Source organism: Notolepis coatsorum (genome assembly GCF_963971535.1).
Source record: "Notolepis coatsorum genome assembly, chromosome: 4".
NCBI classification, from domain to species: domain Eukaryota; kingdom Metazoa; phylum Chordata; class Actinopteri; order Aulopiformes; family Paralepididae; genus Notolepis; species Notolepis coatsorum.
In genome coordinates, this window is record NC_140168.1 from 90,520,638 (window position 1) to 90,543,106 (window position 22,469).

Consider the following 22,469-nt stretch of genomic DNA (forward strand, 5'->3'; position numbering starts at 1 on the left):
TGTCAACACAGGAAGTTGAACACGGAGATAGAAACTGGATGCCCGCAGCCCGATATAAAGAAACGAATAAATATTAAGTTATCTTTAAACCTCTGTTGTCAAGCGTCGTCAATATAACCCACCACCTTTCCTCACGAATGGAACTAGTGTCGTGGTGGAGTCCGCTTTGAGCGTGTCCAGGGTTAGCAGCTTACGCTAGTTAGCTTAGCCTAGTTATGTGGGATAACTTAGTTAGCAGCTAACGTTAGCCCATTGCTTGCGTCAATTAAATCGCATGTCATTAAAAGGTCCGCGCTGGTCTGTCTAATGAAATTACAATTGCATGTCATTTAAGGTCCGCGCTGGTCATGTGTCTATAATGAAATGAGAGGACAGCTCTGCGCTAAAGCTAGCCTCATCTCAGCCGCGACAACATATACTCAATGTTCACGATATAGTAATTTACTACATCTCATGTAGAACAAGCCGCGATACATTGAGTATACTCTATATATCGCTCAGCCCTACTTCACGAAACGGTTAACTCCTTTCAAGCACGGTTTGCGGGAGATAACTTTGATGGTCTCGTCAAAGCGGAGAAAACCATACGAAAATTGGAGACAACACTACCCTCCTAGACCGGGTCGACGAGCTGGAAAATCGCTCAAGGCGAGTCAACCTCCGTATAGTAAACGTACCCGAAGACAGCGAAAAGGGACAAGACCCTATTAAATTTGTCGCAAATCTACTGATGGAAGTCATGGGTCCCGACGTATTAGACAAGCCACCAGAGCTGGAGAGAGCACACCGATCTCTACTCCCCAAACCAAAAACAGGTACCTCGCCACGATCCATCATAGTATGCTTCCACCGGTTCCAGGAGAAGGAACGAGCATTACGCTGGGCCAGAGAAAACAAACCCCGCTATCGGAATAAAACTCTGAGATTCTACCCGGATTACAGCACAGCCCTCTCTAAGAAACGCGCAGCGTTTAATGAGGTCGAAACGATCGTGTATCGTAAAGGCATACGCTTCGGGCTCCTTCACCCAAGCTGAAAACCCTGTTAAATTAATGACTGGGACACCAGGCTATAAAGACGTTCCACATCGACCGTGAAAGAAAACAAGCAGAGTCTACCGGTCATAGTTTGTATGGGTACGTGATCGCTTCCCCAGTTTTAGAATTTAAGGTGGATCTTCCTGTGGTAATGTCACTTCTTGAATGACAGTGGTTATATATAATTATTGACATATTGCAAAGTTGACCTGCCACATTTTGTATAGATGTGATCACTTCTTGTTGTTTCTCAGAATCTAAGGTGGAACTTTTCATATCAACGTCACTTTTTACATGATAAGGTTTTATATAATTACTGACATACTGCAAAGTAGACCTGCCATAGTTTGTCTGATTAACCCGTTCAATGACCGGGACACCAGACTATAATAGACGTTCCACATCGACAGTGAAAGAATTTACGGGTATGTATACACTTTTTCTGGTTCTTCACTGTCTTGAATGAAAATGGCTTTATATAAGTATTGACATGTTACAAAGTCGACCTACCATAGTTTGCAATATTTTTTTTCCCTTTCCGTTTGCTCTCCGTTTCTTGTTTTGTTTCTTAGAATCTAAAAGGTGGATTTTATTAAAAAAAATTACTCATACCACTGCAAAATCGACCTAGTTAATTTGGATATGGGATTGCTTTTTCTGTTTCCTAGAACTTAAGGTGGAACTTTTCATATCACTGTCACTTTGCGAATGATAACGGTTTTATATAAATAAGGACATGTTGACCTACTATATATATATATACACATATATCTTTTAAATATCCATCTATAATTTTTTCTCCCTTCAAATTGATGTTGCTTTTGAACATGAAACAAGGGTTGGGTAGAATTCTATACATGCCTATCTCCAGTTCTCCAAGTTATTGGTTGTTCATGTAAATAACAATGTTCATTTGCTCCTCAGCAATAGTTTAGGTTAAAACACAAATAAGATGTGTATAACATAATGAGAGGCAGGAGCCTCTCTACATAGGTTAAGAGTGAAGCTGCACAATTGGAAGACACTCTTGTCAACAGGGGATTTATCAGCCTGTCTCAATTGGGGAGACAGGCATAGGGGTAAATGTTTTTATGTTCTATTTGTATTCTATGTATGTTTCCGTCTGTACTACATGTATATTTTTTAATATAGAGATATATCGGTGCCCGAGAATAATCGAGACATGAAGTGGTGGGGAGATGGAGACTATTTTACAACACAACCACACAGATCAAATGATGGAGCCAGTTAAATTCATAACATTCAATATCAAAGGCCTAAACAACCCAATCAAAAGGAAAAAGGTCTATTCATACCTAAAGAAACTCAAAGCAGACATTGTATACCTTAGGGATGGGTACCTTTCACATTTGAACCGATACCGGTACCTGTGAATCGATACCGGTACCAAACGGTAACTTTTTTCGGTACTTTAGTCTCAAGAAATTTAATTTACCTACCTCAGTCGTAAAAAAAAAAATCAAAACTTCAAATAACTACAATTTAGACAGTTTTCGGCTCGTCATTGCTCCGACTGCTTTGTTGTTGAATCAAGTCAAATCCTAGGTAAGCATATATTGTGCGTGTGAACGTTGACATGAAAAGAAAAAAGTAAAAAAAAGAAAAAAAAAGTAAAAAAAAAAAATTAATAATTTTTTATTTTTTTTTGGTTTCTCACTTGATTCGATACTCTGTAGTACCGACGTGTTTCGGTTCGGTACCTCAAAAGTACCGAATTCGGTACCCATCCCTAGTATACCTACAGGAAACACATCTCTCTGATGAGGAGCATAAGAAACTCAAGAGAGTGGGTTGGACAGGTGTTTCCTTCCTCCTTTAATACCAAATCAAGAGGAACCGCAATCCTTATATTAATAAAAACATCCCTTTCGTTGCCACCAAAACCACCTCTGACCCTAGGGGCAGATTTGTACTTGTTGAGGGACAAATGTACTCGGAACGTTGGTCACTATTGAACATTTATGCACCAAACTTCGACGACCCGGCCTTCATCCAAAATATTTTCCTTCTTATAGCTCAGGCAACTGGCATAATTTTAGTGGGAGGGGACTTCAACTTCTGCCTGGATACAGTACTAGATAGATCCTCAACCAACCCGGCTTCCCCTACCAAGGCAGCAAAAACAACAATTTCTTTTATGAAGGACTATAACTTGACAGACGCCTGGAGGGGAATTCACCCAGGGGTTAGAGATTACTCATTCTATTCTCACCCCCACGCGTATAGACAACTTCTTGCTATCCACTCATCAATGTCATATAGTATTGAACGCTCAATACCTTACTCGACTACTGAGCGATCATTCCCCCCTGATTATATCCATATTTATGCCAGATAAGATAAAAACAATATATAGATGACGATTTAATCCAATGCTTCTCAAACAACCAGAATTTTGCTCCTTTATTAGAAAACAAATTGCATTCTTTACACTAACAAATAAACAATCTGCCCCTAATAGCTTCATCTTTTGGGATACACTCAAGGCATACCTAAGGGGCCACATTATCTCCTATACAAAGGGACTGAAAAAGAAATACTGTGCTGAACTTGATTCTATTGAGGCTGAAATTCAAACACTTGAGAAAGACTATCAGAGAACATCAAATAAAGATACATATAGGACCCTGGTAAACAAAAAAATACAATATAATAACTTAAATACCGGTACATACAAAACGGAGAAATCCATTATGCGTTCTAGACAAAAATACTATGAGTTGGGGGAGAAACCTAGCACTGGCATGGCAACTAAAAACGGAAGAAAGCAAGAGGGCAGTTAACGGAATTGAAATAGCCCCAGGCAAAATCTCCAATAAACCCACAGAAATTAGCGATGCTTTTAGAAACTATTCGTGACTTATACACTGCTCAGCCTAGCGGGGACAGCACAGCAATATACTCCTTTCTTTCCAAACTTTATCTCCCAAGCTTGTCTGCCGAGGACAGCGAGTTTATGAGCAAACCATTTTCAATTTGCGAAGTAACAGCGGCCATTAAACATCTACCATCAAATAAATCTCCTGGGGAGGATGGTTTCCTCCCCCCAGAGTTCTATAAGGAATTTCAAGACCTCTTAATCCCTCCCTTAATGGAAGTCCTTCAATTAGCTAGAGAAAAAAAAAAATAATCCTGAGACGTTCTCTCTGGCCATTATATCGGTTATTCACAAGATGGAGAAGGAGGACCCTTTAAAGTGCGCCTCCTACAGGCCAATCTCGCTCCTAAATACAGACTATAAACTTGTAACTAAGATGACATCCAAAAGATTAGAAACATTCCTTCCCCGCCTTGTTAATCCCGATCAGACTGGCTTTATAATTAACAGACATTCCTCTAACAATCTTAGACGCTTTTTGAATATTATCCATTTCGCACATAAAAACAAGATTCCCAGCATTGCTCTCTCCCTGGACGCCGAAAAGGCCTTTGACCGGTTGGAATGGCCCCATCTCTTCAAAGTCCTTGAAAAATTTGGTTTTGACGCTCAATTTGTCGACTTGATCAAATCACTCTATGGCTCCCCCAAAGCTAGGATTGCGGTCAATGGGACTACCTCAGATAATTTCTCCATACATAGAGGTAACCGACAGGGCTGCGCTCTTAGCCCCGCCCTATTTACGCTCGCCCTAGAACCCCTAGCAGAAGCAATCAGAATAGACACTAAAATAACTGGCTTCGAAATTGGACCGAACACCCATAAAATCTCGCTCTTTGCCGACGATATCCTTCTCTTTTTAACAAACGCGGAAAGCTCCCCCTCACATTTAGTCGAACTGTTGGACTTATATAGCTCCTTTTCCGGATATAAAATTAACCTTGACAAAAGTGAAATACTGCCCTTATCAGATTCTATTAAAGACACCATTCAACATCCCTTTAAAATAGTCACCAAATGGTAAAAAATACTTGGGTATACTAATAGATAAGGAACTGGGAAATATATATAAGCTCAATCTGTTAGTTACAAATCCTAGGGGAGGACTTAGAAAAATGGATGAACCTCCCTCTCACCTTACTAGGCCGAATTAATGCTATAAAAATGAATGTCCAGCCAAAGTTTCTTTAAATGTTTCAGTCCCTCCCAATCCAAGTCCCTTCTAAATTTTTCTCCTCCGTGGACGGATTGATCAGACGGTTTATATGGCGAGGTAAATCCCCAAGGATCGCCTTAATTAAACTTACTTTAGACTATATAAAGGGAGGAATGAAACGTCCTAATTTTAGATTGTATTACTTGGCGGCACAAGCCAGATTTTTGGCTCAAATGTTTGAGGGGGACCTCTCAGCCTCATGGTTGAACATTGAATGTCTAGACATTAACAAGACCACCCCGTCTGATACCTTGTACAAATGGGACGTGAAATCAATTAAGACCATCACCCAGAACCCCTTCATGATCCATTCAGTCCAAACTTGGTTAAAAGTACAAAAAGAATTCAGACACAATAGCCCTCTATCACCTAAAACCCCCCTATGGGGAAATAGGCTTATACCTATCTTATACCAGAATAGAGACTTTGAGTCCTGGTCTTTACAAGGTATCACTCGACTGGAACATTGTTATAAAGATGAGGTTTTTATGTCCTTCCAGCAAATGAAGAAAAATATCAACTTCCTGGAAGAAGCTGTATCCCTCTAGAAAAGGTGACTTATTCACTAAGGAACAGGGTTGATCATTTCAATAAAATTTGGCAGTCTTTTCTAGACTATCTTGGAGCTCTCTCACCCGACTTGACTGAATTACCTACTCATTGATCTCTCTAGTAGCTCCATTCTGGTAAAGATGTGTTGAGGCCATCCTGTATCTCTCAATGTCTCTGAAAATAGTTATTTTTTGTTCAGTTTTTAAATTTTATTTTGTTGTTGTTCGTTTCTGTTTTCCTGATGTGTTTGTTTACATATGTAGGGACCTCTATCACTTTATCCTACACATTTACAACCATTTACCATAGGCATATATAGGCACCCACCAGGCCATGTGAGCGGATCGGAGCGTGAGCGGCGCGGGGCGCGGAGCGGGCGGTTTTGATGTGAGCGAGGAGTGGGTTTTAAAATGGGTCGGCGCGACGTCCGGAGCGAGAGTTCTCCTCCGCTCCAATCCACTCCAGGTCGCTCACAGTGGTTTAACACTGTTGATGTAATATACATGCAGTACAATGCCAAAGCAACAGATGGCGATGTACAAACATGAAGGCCATTTTCAACCAATGAGAAGGGTGAACCTGTGATATCCGGTTCAGGCTTTGTCACTGTAGAGACGCCCACACTCACTCCTGTTCGAAAAAGTATCGACGCCATTGTTGTTGACATTAGCTTACATGCTAACGTTAATGGCAGCGACCATAGCATTGTGGCTCGGCTAGCCTATCATCGCTTAATATAGCTAGTGAATGGATAAACAACGTTATTTAACATTGCAGAATGGGTACAATTACAATGCGGCTCAATACAAACAATTGTTAAGGGGCCCAGGGGGTGTAGACTGTTGTAGTTTGAGCTAATTTACACCATGCTCCAAAAAAAAAAAAAAAATCTGCCGAGCGATCTGGCACGGGGCTCGATTCAAGGTGAGCGGGGAGCGAGCGGAGAGCGACTTGGGGGCGGGGTCAACATGATCGATTAGCGGAGCGGACCAAGCTTTAAAGAGCGAAGAGCGGATTTCTCGGCCGCGCCGATCCGCTCACGTGGCCTGGCACCCACATATAGTTGTTGTTATTGTTGCAGTTATTACTGTCCTGTAATCGTCTCAGTATTGTCATTTGTGTATGTTTTGAATAATGGAAAAGCAAAATAAAATATTCAAAAAAACACTGTTGCATCACAGCTATAAGGTCCAGGGTTCAATTCCCGCTTGGGGACCAGGTTGCCAGGTACCCAGGTGGGGTATCTCCCAGGCCTTTCTGTGTGGAGTTTGCATGTTCTCCTCGTGCTCGCAAGGGTTTTCCCCTCCCAATAACATAAACCCTATGGAAAAACATGCAGAACAGATCGCCAACATGTCCCTGGCGAAGACGGACAGGAGCACTTGGATTGGTCCCTGGGCGCGGCTCATGTCTGCTCCCGGCTGCCCTTGGGTCAAGTGCAGAGACACATTTCATCTGCGACCCAATGCATGTGTGCGTGTGTGTTCCTGTGTGTTGCCCATCTCGCATGCATGCGTGTTAATCTGCATGACAAATAAAGACTTCTTCTTGATAGGAACAGGGAACATGGGTGATAGGAACAGGGAACAAGGGTGATAGGAACAGGAAACAAGGGTGATAGGAACAGGGGAGATAGGAACAGGGGTTATAGGAACAGGGAACAAGGGTGATAGGAACAGGGGAGATAGGAACAGGGGTTATAGGAACAGGGACCAAGGGTGATAGGAACAGGGAACAGAGGAGATAGGAACAGGGGTTATAGGAACAGGGAACAAGGGTGATAGGAACAGGGGAGATAGGAACAGGGGTTATAGGAACAGGGAACAAGGGTGATAGGAACAGGGAACAGAGATAGGAACAGGGGTTATAGGAACAGGGAACAGGGGTTATAGGAACAGGGGAGATAGGAACAGAGAGATAGGAACAGAGAACAGGAGTTTCTTGGATTCGTAAACAGAAATTATTTTTGTGTCTGCATCAATCCCAGGGAAATATTAAAAAATTATAATAATAATAAGAAAGTTAGGGGAGCCAACAGAAAGCCTTCCACCAACTGTTTTAGCTGTCAAAAATATCGCCCTAGAATAAATAGCCATTTCCAATCCGTACTACGGACACAGATATGTTCACGTAAGGCTCTACTAAATGAGATGCACGTCGTTTCGGAAGATCGCCTTCTTTTAATAAAAAGTTTTAAAAAAATGGAATCCGACGTCATCACAAGGGGAGCCACTTACATCGAAGTCGGCGACGGGTAGAGAGAGGAAGTGGCTCCAGTGTTGGTCGATATCGATGGCAGGAGGCGGTAGGCCCGGGGGATCTGGCAGTGGAGCGCGGTCATCATGCAGGCTCTGAAACGCACAGCGAGTCCATAAGAACATGACGTTAGGGCTGGGCGATATGGCCTAAAAATTCAATCTGATAATATATATTTTTTTTTTTATTCGATTTACGATTTTAATAGATTTTTTTCTCTTGAAAACTAGAAATCATTCAAATAACCTATGTTTTTATTTGAAACAAAAATATCAAACCAAGATGAAATTCCCTATTGGGATTGAAGTGCAAACCTAACTTTCACCAATCTTCACTTACATTTCTTTTTATAATAATAATAATAATAATAATAATAATAATAATAATAATAATAATAATAATAATAATAATAATAATAATAAATATATATATATATATATATGGTTACTCTTGATCAAACAAAGATGAATGTCCCTATTGGCATTAATAGTGCAATAACTTGCTTTTTCACCAAACTTCACTTGAAACAAATAAAAGGTGCCTCTTGATCATCAAACAAGAATGAATTTCCCTATTTATTAATTATCAATAAAGTGCAAATCTAACTTTCACCAAACATCACTTTTTGTAAAAATAAGAATTTTTTTTATTGATCGATTACATTTTTCAAACTCGTCCTAAATCATTCATTCGAATTAATCGATAAAATCGATTAATCGCCCAGCCCTACATGACGTTTATCTTTTTTGTTCTTATGTTTATGTTGCTATAGACCAGTGGTTCCCAAAGTCGGGGTCGCGACCCAAAGGTGGGCCGCGAGCAGCCACGGGAGGGCCGCAAGATGATAAAAAAAAATAAAAAGAATTATGCCACTGAACTTAGAAGCAGGACAGGACAGTGTTTCTAGTTGTATTCTAAAATTCTATTCTATTGTATTCTAAAATGAGACTATATGGTTTTATATTAACTTAATAAATAAACAAAAACAAAAAATATACTTATTTCAACGAACATTTCAAAATAAATAACAGATTATGCACATAAAACGCTGAAAACAACCGAAGCAACAATAGTATTTTAATGAGGCTATTATTATCATTATTATTTTTCAACAAGTTAGCCCTCTCATAAATAGCACATATAAATGAATAACTAACTCGAACTACCGGTAACTTAATAGGATTGAAGTGATATTTGGCTTAAAAAATCGGCCACAAAAAAAAAAAAAAAAAAAAAAAAGCCTGACGATGTGCATTGGGCCGCGGCTCTCTGACGCCTTATTTTCTGGGTCCCGGCCTGAAAAGTTTGGGAAGCCCTGCTATAGACGACTGCACTTCCGCGTTACATTGAGCTCATGGGAGAGAGAGAGCGGGGGGAGAACATTAATGAATGTGAACTCCGCATGCGCAGATTGATAAACTTAGATCTCTGGACATTCCAGAGAGACTCCGTGGGCAATCTGCACATGCGGAGTTCGGGAGTAGGTGCGGAAAAGTGACTATAGCGAGGCAGAGAAAGTGCCGATCGACTTGGGATTGGTCTCTCCGTGTTCAGGAGACTCAGGCGTATATAAATGTCTATTGGATCATGTCTCCAGCACCCCCACAGCCGTAGCTACAACCACTTAATGTCAAGGCTCTCATCCACATTCATTCATTTTCTCCCCCTGATTTCTCTCCCATGATTTCAGTGTGTCGGTGGTCTATATATTGTACATAAAAAGTGTACTGTAGAAACTCTAGAGGTGAAAAGATTACATGGTATATTTTCACGACTGAATACACAAACTGCCCTCAAAGAGGAAAACTGGGACCCTGCGTGGAACACCCTTTAATGTTTCACCGTTGTTGCCGGCAATGACGGGGCAAACATATTTACTATTCAACAAAAGTATCTTCTAGGCTCATGTTTGGTTTATTCACAGAGCCTCAAAATTATTTTGTTTTGATTTACGATGACATAAGATAATAACTGTGAAGAAAAAAAAATCACACGTATAATGAATGCGTTTGTAAACTAAATGCAGGTGTCTCTGCAAACAAACTTCTCTCCCCAAACAGCACTGTGCTCCTTTAAGTTTGTTATGAATCGTTAATGGCAATGTAAATATCCCCTCTTTATTAAAGTCCATCCACCAGCTTGGTTGTGTGGCAGTAAATTAAGTTTGTACTTCAGAGCAACTTGCATAATCATAATTGCATAATCAACCAAGGACTCGTCTACCTCAGGGTTTTCCCCAATGTTTTGGTAGATCTGAAGTGATCTGAAGGTAATTTTCCTTTTGGTTCCACATCTGTTGATATTAAGCTTCCTGCACATGACGGTACATTATCTTTGTGCTGGTGTGGGACAACGTTTTCCTATGGAGATGATCTTGGCGCCCAACCATGTGCCAGCGCTACCCTTGGCGTCACAAGCCACTCACGATTGCCAGTCGTTGCAGCTCCCAAAGTTAAATGTATTACACCCACGCGTGAGTGACACAAGAGGGGGTGTTGTGATCACTCCGGTCCTGTGTGTCTTTCTGCACACCAGCCATAGTTTCTACAGTTCTGAACCAGCCATAGTTTCTACAGTTCTGAACCAGCCATAGTTCCTACAGTTCTAATCCAGCCATAGTTCCTACAGTTCTGAACCAGCCATAGTTCCTACAGTTCTGAACCAGCCATAGTCCCTACTGTTCTGAACCAGCCATAGTTCCTACAGTTCTGAACCAGCCATAGTTCCTACTGTTCTGAACCAGCCATAGTTCCTACAGTTCTGAACCAGCCATAGTTCCTACAGTTCTAATCCAGCCATAGTTCCTACGGTTCTGAACCAGCCATAGTTCCTACAGTTCTAATCCAGCCATAGTTCCTACAGTTCTGAACCAGCCATAGTGCCTACAGTTCTGAACCAGCCATAGTTCCTACAGTTCTGAACCAGCCATAGTTCCTACTGTTCTGAACCAGCCATAGTTCCTACAGTTCTGAACCAGCCATAGTGCCTACAGTTCTGAACTAGCCATAGTTCCTACTGTTCTGAACCAGCCATAGTTCCTACAGTTCTGAACCAGCCATAGTTCCTACAGTTCTGATCCAGCCATAGTTCCTACTGTTCTGAACCAGCCATAGTTCCTACAGTTCTGAACCAGCCATAGTTCCTACAGTTCTGAACCAGCCATAGTTCCTACAGTTCTAATCCAGCCATAGTTCCTACAGTTCTAATCCAGCCATAGTTCCTACAGTTCTGATCCAGCCATAGTTCCTACAGTTCTGAACCAGCCATAGTTCCTACAGTTCTAATCCAGCCATAGTTCCTACAGTTTTGAACCAGCCATAGTTCCTACAGTTCTGAACCAGCCATAGTTCCTACAGTTCTGAACCAGCCATAGTTCCTACAGTTCTGATCCAGCCATAGTTCCTACAGTTCTGAACCAGCCATAGTTCCTACAGTTCTAATCCAGACAGTTCCTACAGTTCTGATCTCCTCTAGTTTAATTTTTTTTAAGGGGAACTATCTTATAAATGGCCTTTTGAGTGTTTAGCATTGTTTCCTAGCTATGTGAACTTATATTAATATGATCTACGTCTCTAATTCTCATATTGGCGCATTCTTCCAATTCTCCTCTCACAATATTCACCCTCACTGAACTGAGTCATCTGAAAATGTGCTGATTTGTGATGTCAGAGAGACTCAGCTGCATGATAATGTGGCTGTGTGGCATCAGGTACATGATGAGCTGCACACAATGGTTGGAGCCCAGGCTCAAAACGGCTTAAGATCTTGAGGTAGAAAAATGCTGTTTTTGAGGACTTGATTAGAAATACAAAACAATGAATAAAAAAAAATATAAAATTACAGAGGTGTTCCATAGACTCACAGGAATTGTGTAAAAGTGCACAAATAGTGAAAGAAATAGTAAAACACAAATAGTGAAAGAAATAGTAAAATAGTTCACCTTTAAATCCTCTTTTTCTCTGCCTGATTTTCTATGCTTTTCTCCCCATCCCAATTTAGTCGTTATGCCAATTCCGCACTCCCCTACCTGGTCGTTGTGCGCATGTTCCCCCTACTGGTCGGTACAAGGGAACCATGAAGTCTACCACATGCTTCCTCAGACACATGCGGAGACAGACAGCGGCTCTCTTTTCACCTGGCAACGAGGACTCTCATTGGTGAAGCGTAACGCGTGGGAGGTCACGCTGCCTTCACCACTTCCTGCCTTTCGCCGAGCAGGCGCCGAGACCTGACCTGTAGGTGTCGCTGTCCACAACGCCAGATTCCCACCCACGACTTCCCTCCCGCTAACTCAGCCAAACGAGTTAGTATGACGATCGGCCCAAGCCGCAGGCAATACTGACTCCGGGAGTCGAGACAGCAGCCTCTTGCATTGGTGACGAGCGCAATCTCCGCTACGCCACCGACCGCCTTTCTAGTTTCAACTTTGACAGTTGTTGGCACCGACCTTTTCTAGCAATGGGATTACAGTGATGTATTATGGGATGTAAGAAGAAGCACCTCATCTGTGTCTTGTAGCTAGAAACTGCTGTTCCTCACTGTGCCGTTCCTCACGGTGAACAAAGACAAGAATACTGATCACGTCGTGCAGGCAGCTCTAGGGTTCCAGTTTTGGTTCTAGTGAAAAAGCTGAAGCACTAAAAAGCAGGGTTCCAGTTTCAGTTCTAGTGAAAAGCTGAAGCACTAAAACGCAGGGTTCCAGTTTTGGTTCTAGTGAAAAAGCTGAAGCACTAAAACGCAGGGTTCCAGTTTTGGTTCTAGTGAAAAAGCTGAAGCACTAAAACGGAGGGTTCCAGTTTTGGTTCTAGTGAAAGTTGAAGCACTAAAACGCAGGGTTCCAGTTTTGGTTCTAGTGAAAGTTGAAGCACTAAAACGGAGGGTTCCAGTTTTGGTTCTAGTGAAAGTTGAAGCACTAAAACGCAGGGTTCCAGTTTTGGTTCTAGTGAAAGCTGAAGCACTAAAACGCAAGGTTCCAGTTTTGGTTCTAGTGAAAGCACTAAAACGCAAGGTTCCAGTTTTGGTTCTAGTGAAAGCTGAAGCACTAAAACAGATTTATGTTACATCTAAATCTTAACCCTATTTTCATATATTTCAAGGGAAGAATTGGGCTAAATGATAGTGTCACTTTAATAGTAGCGGTAGCAAATTTCTAGCTGCGATGGCCTACCAATGTTTAATATACTGTGGACTGTTTCAATGGTGTTTTCAGTTGCTAGGTAACACCACCATTATTACAGTTGGAAGTTGGAACATCCAGTTCCCAACATTTATTAAAAAAAAAAAAAAAAAAAAAAAACAGCTGACGATCGGTTGATCGCTTTAAAACACAGAATTTCAATATTATTGACAACCAATTAAATTACGTTTTCAAACTTCACTATGTGGTGCTAGGTTGTTCCTTCCAACAGATTCAAACATACTATCCCAACTCAAAGTCCACCATTTTCTTGAAGAAACAGCCCAGGGCAATGTGGGGTACTGCAGCAGTCAAACAGCGAGCACCCATTTCATCCATACTCTCACATTGATATCATACCCCATATTTCCAGGGACCAGAGAACAATGTAGGGATGTATACCAAATATGAAGGTATAGTCATGGATCCATGCAAAGGTATGAATTTTTACAATACCATCATCCACAATATACTGTATATTTTTAAGTTAATCAAAATAATTGGTTCCTTGTAGCAGTATTAAAAAGTAAAAGATTAAAAAGTAAGATTTCCTTACTGTAGATTATACTGCCTTCTTCATTAGTCGTTTTATAGTAATTTAAGAAAGTCCTACTAGTACACATATGAAGGTTTTACAGTCATTTAAGTTAAGAAAGTCCTCCTACTAGTCTACACAAATGAACATTTTACAGTCATTTAAGACTAGATTAACCTCTTGTTCCAGTGTGGAGCTGAGAGCCAGTTGCGTCAATGAAGCAGCTTCCACTTCTTCATCATCAACATCATCATCATCTTCCTAGCGAGCCAGAGAAAGGCAGATGGAGAGAGAAAGAAAGAAAGGGATACAGAACAAGATAAGAAAGACAATAAAAGGAATGGAATGAAAGGGAAGGTAAAGACAGATAGTGGTTAAGGCCACATATGCAGTTCTAAATTTATTTTTTTTTAAACTACAGACGGTCACAAATTCTGGGTCAGCAAACCGCATCCGACAATTCCTTCTAATTGGATACATCCCTAAACGACAATGATCCTTATTCTTAGTGATGCACGATATATCGGCCGCCGATATAATATCGGCCGATGGTCTTTAATTTTTTTTTTACACATCGGTATCGGTCCGATATCAAGATAGGGCAGATATTAAAAATATATATATATATTTTTTTTTACATGTTTGTCTTAAATAGTTTAAAAATATCAGTCATTTCTGAAAATAAGTTACAAAAGTTAAAAAAAATAAATGCATTTTGGAAAATAGCTTTTTATTTGATTATCATAAAAAAAATTCTATACAGAGATATCGACATCTGTAAATATCGGTATCGGCCAGAACAGCAATATTAATATCGGTTATCGGTATCTGCCACAATTTTCACATCTGTGCATCATTACTTATTCTGTTGTAGCACACAGGGGCACATGTTTGCTACTACAGTGAGCAGGAGTTGTAATCGTTGAAGGAGCGGGAGACAGTTTCAACAGTTGATGATGGTCATCCAGATAACTGCCCAGCCAGGGGAGGAAATTAGGCCACTTTACTCGCCAATTGCGAGTATTTTTTACGTTTGGCGAGTAATTCATGAAGAGCACTCGCCAGTCTGGCGAGTACTAGTAATTACAAAACAAAACAAAAAAATCATTCTGCAATCTGCTGATTCGCTCACTGGCACAAACCGAACTCCGACTCCCCCCTTGATTCCTCCCATTTGCGCCACATAATAATCAGACCATAACCAATGAACATCATCGTTGTACAGATGCGCTCTAAGCTCCTCCAATGAACACTCATTTTCTAGAAGATGCCGCCCATCTAGGGGAAGTGGACAGACCACTGCGTGCGGCCCTACAGACTCCTGTCACCGGCTTGACAACGTAGACAAACTTACAAAAACACATGAGTGGATGAAAATAATTGCATGTAGAGTCGTCGCTTTCGGATATCGGTGCGGTCTGACATGGGGGCGAACAACAGCACGCGACGCGTCTCCTTCGAGTCGGATGAGAATGACAAGTCAACCAGCATTAGCCGGCTAGCTACCTAGCATGTAACAAGCTACCATAACGCGCGTTCAACATAGTGGACGACTATACTGAGCGGCTTTGCTTAAATGCAGCCGAGTGACATTTTATTATTACCGGGTTTCCCAGCATATCACCACTCGCCCATATGCCCTTCACAACGGTGATGTTGTCATATTTGGCATTCAGAATACACCTGCTGAACCCCTAGCGTTGTCGATTCGGTTCCAATGTATTGTCATCTTACAGCACAAGTACAGTACAACCAGAATACATTTGGCATACAACCAGAGTGCAAATGTAACAAGTCAAGTTCAAGTTGTTTTATTTAGCTATTACATTACAGTGAAATGCTTGGTTCTTTCACTGCCCAACCCAGTATTGATTGAAAACTTTATTAACAGATTGCAGAATGGGTACAATACAGTACAGCTCAATACACACAATTGTTAAGGGGATGCAGACCAGAGAAGGACTTTAGTCTTGTTTACATCAGGGTCCCCCATTTCAGTCCTGTTTGCTTAATGCCTTGTCCACTTCCTCCACACTCCAATATGTTATGATGAATTGAAAATGGGGGACCCTGATGTAAACAAGACGAAAGTCTTTCTCTGGTCTGCATCCCCTTAACAATTGTATGTATTGAACTGTACTGTATTGTACCCATTCTGCAATCTGTTAATAAACTTTTCAATCAATCAATCCCTTCAACCCTGCTCCTGTCAAACCTGCTCTTTCCATTCCCTCCATCATGTCCCCCCTTTCTGATGAATATTTCCTGCACTTAAGAGTCAGACACACATTCCTAGTAGTTGAGCTGTGATGAATGAAAACTTTATTTAACAGATTGCAGAATGGGTACAGTACAGTACGGCTCAATACATGCAATTGTTAAGGGGATGCAGACCAGAGAAAGACTTTCGTCTTGTTTACATCAGGGTCCCCCATTTTCAATTCATCATTCAGTATAACCTAGACCAGCCCAACCCAGCATCTTTCACTGCCCAGTTCAGCCCAACCCAGTCCAGAATAGTTCCCTCTTTCATGTTAATATGTGATTTAATGATGTAATATTTTGAAGAGTAGAGACAGTGTGATTAATTTACTATGATTGAAAATCAATTTAGACGAAGACGTACAAAGAAGTAATTATCACAATTAGCGATTTTTTTTGTCTGGTAAAAAATCTATTTGGCTGGTAAAAAAAATCAGATACCCGCCAGTTGGCTGGTAAGCCAAAAAGTTAGTTTCCTCCCCTGTGCCCAGCTATCAGCCACGTACTGCTGTCGACAGTGGGGCATGGTCATCCATGACTGATAGATGAACTTAAAGAGAACACGCCAACATTTTGGGAAATTAGCTTACAGTCTTCTCCAGAGAGACACAAGAAGATAGATACCAGTTTCCTCTCTCTGTGTGTTCAGTAGAAAGCCATCTGGCTGCATGTTAGCCTAGCTTAGCACAATAAATGGAAGCGGACATGACCGGTTAGCTTAGGCATTGTCCAACTAACACCTCTCCCGAAGGCTAACCGGTCATGTCCGCTTCCATTCATTGTGCTAAGCTAGGCTAACATGCAGCCAGATTTTCGACTGAACACACAAGAGAGGAAACTGGTATCGATCTTCTTGTCTCTCTCTGGAGAAGACGGTAAGCTAATTTCCCAAAATGTTGGCGTGTTCCTTTAAGGTGTTTTTTTGTGTGTGTGCGCGGCTGTGCGCATAAAAAGACCACAAAGGGACTTGGCATTTGGAATGTGTGAGCAGCAGGTGTGTGTGTCTCTCTCTCTTTATTCCCCAACAGTTGCAACAGCCCAACCGCAGAGATGACGAACCAACCACCCTACACACACGTGCAAAACAAACCTAGGCCTCCAACGGACTACCATTAGAGAATTCCTACACTCCCCATTACATGAGGAATCTACCAACATGTGACACAATTCCCACCCCTAATGGGGGGGGGGGGGGGGCGACGAGTGCAGTATTTTAATTTTGACGTTAGCGCTACGGGCTAAGAGATGACATAATGTTGTCAGTGAGGCTTCTGTGGGAGCCGTTTGGGCTTGTAGACGTTGAAGACGCCTTGCTCAGCAGTCTGGCATTGTTTCTGTGAATCCAAGGTTAAAAAGTGGTTGTCAACCTTTTTCCACGTCAAAGATATCTGTTGTGGTGGATATGATTTAGTTCAGAATTCCCTATGTCTATACTCTAGGTAAGGATTCCTTATGTCTATACTCTAGGTAAGGATTCCCTATGTCTATACTCTAGGTAAGGATTCCCTATGTCTATACTCTAGGTAAGGATTCCATAGTCTATACTCTAGGTAAGGATTCCATAGTCTATACTCTATGTCTATACTCTAGGTAAGGATTCCCTATGTCTATACTCTAGGTAAGGATTCCATAGTCTATACTCTATGTCTATACTCTAGGTAAGGATTCCCTATGTCTATACTCTAGGTAAGGATTCCCTAGTCTATACTCTAGGTAAGGATTCCATATGTCTATACTCTAGGTAAGGATTCCATATGTCTATACTCTAGGTAAGGATTCCCTATGTCTGTACTCTAGGTAAGGATTCCCTATGTCTATACTCTAGGTAAGGATTCCATATGTCTATACTCTAGGTAAGGATTCCCTATGTCTATACTCTAGGTAAGGATTCCCTATGTCTATACTCTAGGTAAGGATTCCCTATGTCTATACTCTAGGTAAGGATTCCCTATGTCTATACTCTAGGTAAGGATTCCCTATGTCTATACTCTAGGTAAGGATTCCCTATGTCTATACTCTAGGTAAGGATTCCCTATGTCTATACTCTAGGTAAGGATTCCCTATGTCTATACTCTAGGTAAGGATTCCCTATGTTTATACTCTAGGTAAGGATTCCCTATGTCTATACTCTAGGTAAGGATTCCATAGTCTATACCAGGGGTCAGCAACCTTTACTATCAAAAGAGCCACTTTTCCCCCGTCCCACAAAATAAAATGCTCAGGGAGCCGCACAACCTATTTACCCTTAAAATGAAGATAACAGTGTATAACATTTTATATATCCCCAAGCATACCCCACATTTAGCATAAAACGCCTGACAATTGCATACCCAAAGTAATTTGCGATTTATTATACTTTATACTTATAGCACACAGTTTGTTGCATTAATGTATAAAGCAACAAAAAGAAAATGTTTGACTTTTTAATTGCTGTTTTTACCTGTTATAACAAAGGAAAACCTAAAACTCTTATGAAGTGGAGAAAAAATACTGGCTGTGTAGACCTATTTTTTTTAATAAAAAACAGAAGAGGAGACTAAACACTGGTGTCTGTAGACCGACTTTGAAATAAAACCCTGAACTATTCAGGTATATTTGAGTCCTTCCCTTATTTGTGGAACATTTATAAAATAAAAGTAGTCCACTTTGAAAAAAGACCACCATGTGTACTGTAGACCTACTTTGAAATAAAACACAGAAAAGGAGAAAAAACACTTGCATCTGTAAACCTACTTTGAAATAAAACCCTGAACTATGCAGCTCTATTAGAGTCCTTCCCTTATTTGTGGAAAATCTATAAAATAAAAAGTAAATTTTTCGTTGTTCGCAAATTTCGCACCACATATCAGGCATACAGGTAAGCCTTTTGTTGACTAAATATCTTAGTTGATGAAATATTTGTTCATTTCAGTGGCACAGTATGACATCGATATTAAAAAAAAAAAAAAAAAAAAAAACATTATTATTTTTTGGGCCAGGGAGCCGCAGCTGATTGGCTAAAGAGCCGCATGCGGCCACGAGGCCGCAGGTTGCCGACCACTGGTCTATACTCTAGGTAAGGATTCCATAGTCTATACTCTATGTCTATACTCTAGGTAAGGATTCCCTATGTCTATACTCTAGGTAAGGATTCCCTATGTCTATACTCTAGGTAAGGATTCCCTATGTCTATACTCTAGGTAAGGATTCCCTATGTCTATACTCTAGGTAAGGATTCCCTATGTCTATACTCTTATCTAGGTAAGGAGGAGACCACGAGAGAAGCTGTGATCAGAATAGTCCCCCTACATTCCGTCATTGAGTTATAACTTCTAGGAGAAAATATATGGTATATTTATGGAATATACAGGAAAAGAATATGAACTAAACTACTCCCCATGTATATAGCTTCTCTTTCTTTGTAACGTGTCCTTGAGTCTGAGAAAGGCGCTTCTCTCTAAATCCAATTTTTTTATTATTATTATTTATAACTCCTGCAGACACAAAGAAGGTATAGAATCAAAAGACACGTCAACGTGATCCCCCGTGGCTGAGACTTGCCCTCGAGGGAGGGGTGTTGGGTTAGGTGTACAGGGGTGGGGCCGGGACGGGACGGTGCTGTATTGAAGAACGGACCACCGTTTTTTTTTGTGTGTAAGCAAACAGGGTGTGGATCTTATAAGCCTCACTTCGCCACCTCTCTCTCCAGCAGTCCTCCAGACCCACAGCTGCCGGGTCCTTCACACTGCAGAGGGCAGATCCGGTTACCAGTGCAGATCCGTGGACGGGCCCTCAGGGACCACATCCACACAGGGCAGCTGTCTCACGCCAGAACCAGAAAAACTGGAACACTGGCGGCACCAGAGATAATAGGAGGGAGCCGGGAGGTATTGTGTTAAATGTGTGTGTAGGTTATAGGTCGGTGGTTCTCGATGTGGGGTTCAAGGGGGGGGGGGGGGGGGGGGGGGGTGTAGTTGTGATATTTTATTATTATTTTCTTCACTAGAAGTTGGAGCAATGAGGGGGTATGTAAGAGAATGCGGATTTATTTTCATAGGTTTAAAGGAACACCAACATTTTGGGAAATTATTTTAGTCTTCTCCAGAGAGAGACGAGAAGATGGATACCAGTTTCCTCTCTGTGCGTTCAGTACAAAGCTATCTGGCTGCATGTTAGCCAGTAGCTTAGCACAATGAATGGAAGTAGACATGGCCGGTTAGCCTTCGGGAGGTGTTAGTTGGCGTGTTCTTTTAACTCACTCTTCTGTCATCTCACCCCACCTAGGGACTGTTTCATTCTGAACCAAATCATATTTAACAACAAATACCAATGGGAACAGAATCATATCAAATGGGGTGCATGGACCATTACCTAACACAATATGGAGATGATTGACTACTACGGCTATAAATATTTATACATCAATGCAAAGGGCACTGTAATTATGACGTAGTTCTACAATGGTCCCCTTCTTGACAGGGTCACTGAGGAGGACTCTGGACACCAACCCCAGAGCAGATGGTGGGTTAACGAGAACAAATGGTCATAATAATCCATACAGTTGACAGAGGGGTGAGGAGGGGAGGGGGACATTGGGACATGATATCAATATCAAAGCTAGCGGACATGTCATGACATGTCGGTGGAGGTTAATAGGTGATTTTGATAGTTAGGTGGATACTTTTTTTGTTTTGTTATTGTAGATCCTCATACCTGACCTGTCAAACTGGATAAGGTCCCTGACATCTTGCATAACTGGACCAGTGCAATGGTTGTTATAGTTATTACCACCACAGATGAAAGTAAAAGTTAGTCCCCAAAGAAGTAAAACCCAAAGGTCCAATATTTTGATAATGACAATCAGGGGTATTGAAATCAAGTGACTACAGGTCTTGCTATGGCATGCTGTTTCGACTCCCTTGAGTTGTCTCGTGAACTGTGATGGGCTGGGAAGTGGGAACTCATAATAATAAATCAAATTTATATAGCGCCTTTCATAGAACCCAAGGTCGCTTCACAATCAGGACAAAAAAATAGGGCTAGGGAAATAGGGGGGGGGGAAGGGGATGCTCATCATTGCATAACGTGTGTATGGATTAGGTCGCTAACAGTAGCTACCACCTTTAGCCATGCTGTACTGTACTTGGACCCATCCCATGTAACAACTGTTCCAACTTTTAGCTTATGAATTAGCTTTGGGTTTAGTTAAGCTCACGTCAGTCCCTTGGGTGCGAATGTTTTGCGTTATTATTATACACCACTGTCTGCAGGACTTGCCTCTTTGAGCAACTTGCAGGCTCCAGTGCTACCAGGCCCTGCTGGCCCGACGAGATGCTGCTGCTGCTGCGCTGGGTCAGGGTGGCACTCCTCTTGCCCGCCGCCAGGCAGCCGTGGTGGCTCATCACCACCACCGTCCTCCTCGTTACTGCCATCATCGTCCCCCCCGCTGGTGCCCTCCAACCCCGAGCTGCTGCTGCTACTGTCGGAACTGGACTCCACCAGGTCCGAGCTGCTGTCACTGTCCGGCACCCGGTGCACCAGCCACGCGTTGAGCTGCGTGGTGGGGAACGAGCGCGGCGAGGAGCCCAGGGTCCGCACCTCGTCCAGCAGCCGGCGACTCAGGAAGAAGTAGTCCACCTCGGGACACTTGGGGTGCACGGTGTACCCGTCGAGCGTGTCCCGCAGGCTGTGGAAGGGCGCCGGGGTGTAGGCCGCGCTGGGTCCCAGGCTGATTTCCAGCAGCTGCACCTCGGGCGAGAAGAAGTAGCCGCCGCCCTGCTGCTGCTGCTGCAGGTAGCTGTCGACATCCACGCGCACCCCGACCAGACTCAGGAGGAGCGTGAACTGGATCAGGCCTTCTGTGAAATATTTTTTCACGTTTTGCATTTTCTTTAAAAAAAAAACACTCTTGTGCGAGGTGATGGCGTGAAGGAGGTTGAAATCGCGATGTTGTTGTTCCCCCCTCCCTGGACACGGAGACAAAGAGGGAAAAACAAAAAGCACCACCACCACGCGTTCTCCTGTCAAACAAAGGAGTCCGCCCCGTAATAACCGGCGACTAGACACCGCCAGCTACAACAAACACTCACCACCCGGTTATGAGTTAGTCAGCGCACTGCCCCCGACACAAACATACCGTAAACACCTGCTCTTCAATCATTCACGGGTGAACGATTCTTTTAGAGAAAGCTCTAGTCTATATACGAAGGGGCTATCTATCCGCTACTAGTTTCCCATCTCCCGGTGGATGGCCGTCAACCTAAACGTCCTCACGGGCAGAAGCAGCGCTGTAAGGTGGAGACTTCGCTCACTGGAGGATCCGCACAACTGAACTACTAGGCCCCAAAGCTTCCATCGAAACAGAGTGCGATTGGACGAGAGCTCAATCAATCAATCAAGCTCAAGCCCCGTTATACTTTAGGTCCAATGAGAGGGACGCGTTGGATTTAACATCCCGCCTGCTCCCTCCCACCCCACCACGCCATGCACACAACAACCCACAACATTTGTAAATGGGATTTAAAAAAAAAAACAAAAAAATAATATCATGTTTGAAA

At 42.1% G+C, this 22,469-nt stretch overlaps 1 protein-coding gene across 1 annotated transcript in view; it reads right to left on the reverse strand.

The window, feature by feature from the left end:
- nfe2l3 (nfe2 like bZIP transcription factor 3) overlaps positions 1-22,231 on the reverse strand; it is a 38,343-nt gene extending 16,112 nt beyond the window's left edge. Inside the window, exons 1-3 of the mRNA XM_084312027.1 lie at positions 21,190-22,231; positions 13,849-13,932; positions 7,942-8,055 (exon numbers count right to left, since the gene is read on the reverse strand). Coding sequence (XP_084168153.1) covers positions 7,942-8,055; positions 13,849-13,932; positions 21,190-21,798 — 807 coding nt within the window. The 5' untranslated portion in view covers positions 21,799-22,231. The remainder of the gene's footprint in view (positions 1-7,941; positions 8,056-13,848; positions 13,933-21,189) is intronic.
- Between the last annotated feature and the right edge of the window lie 238 nt (positions 22,232-22,469).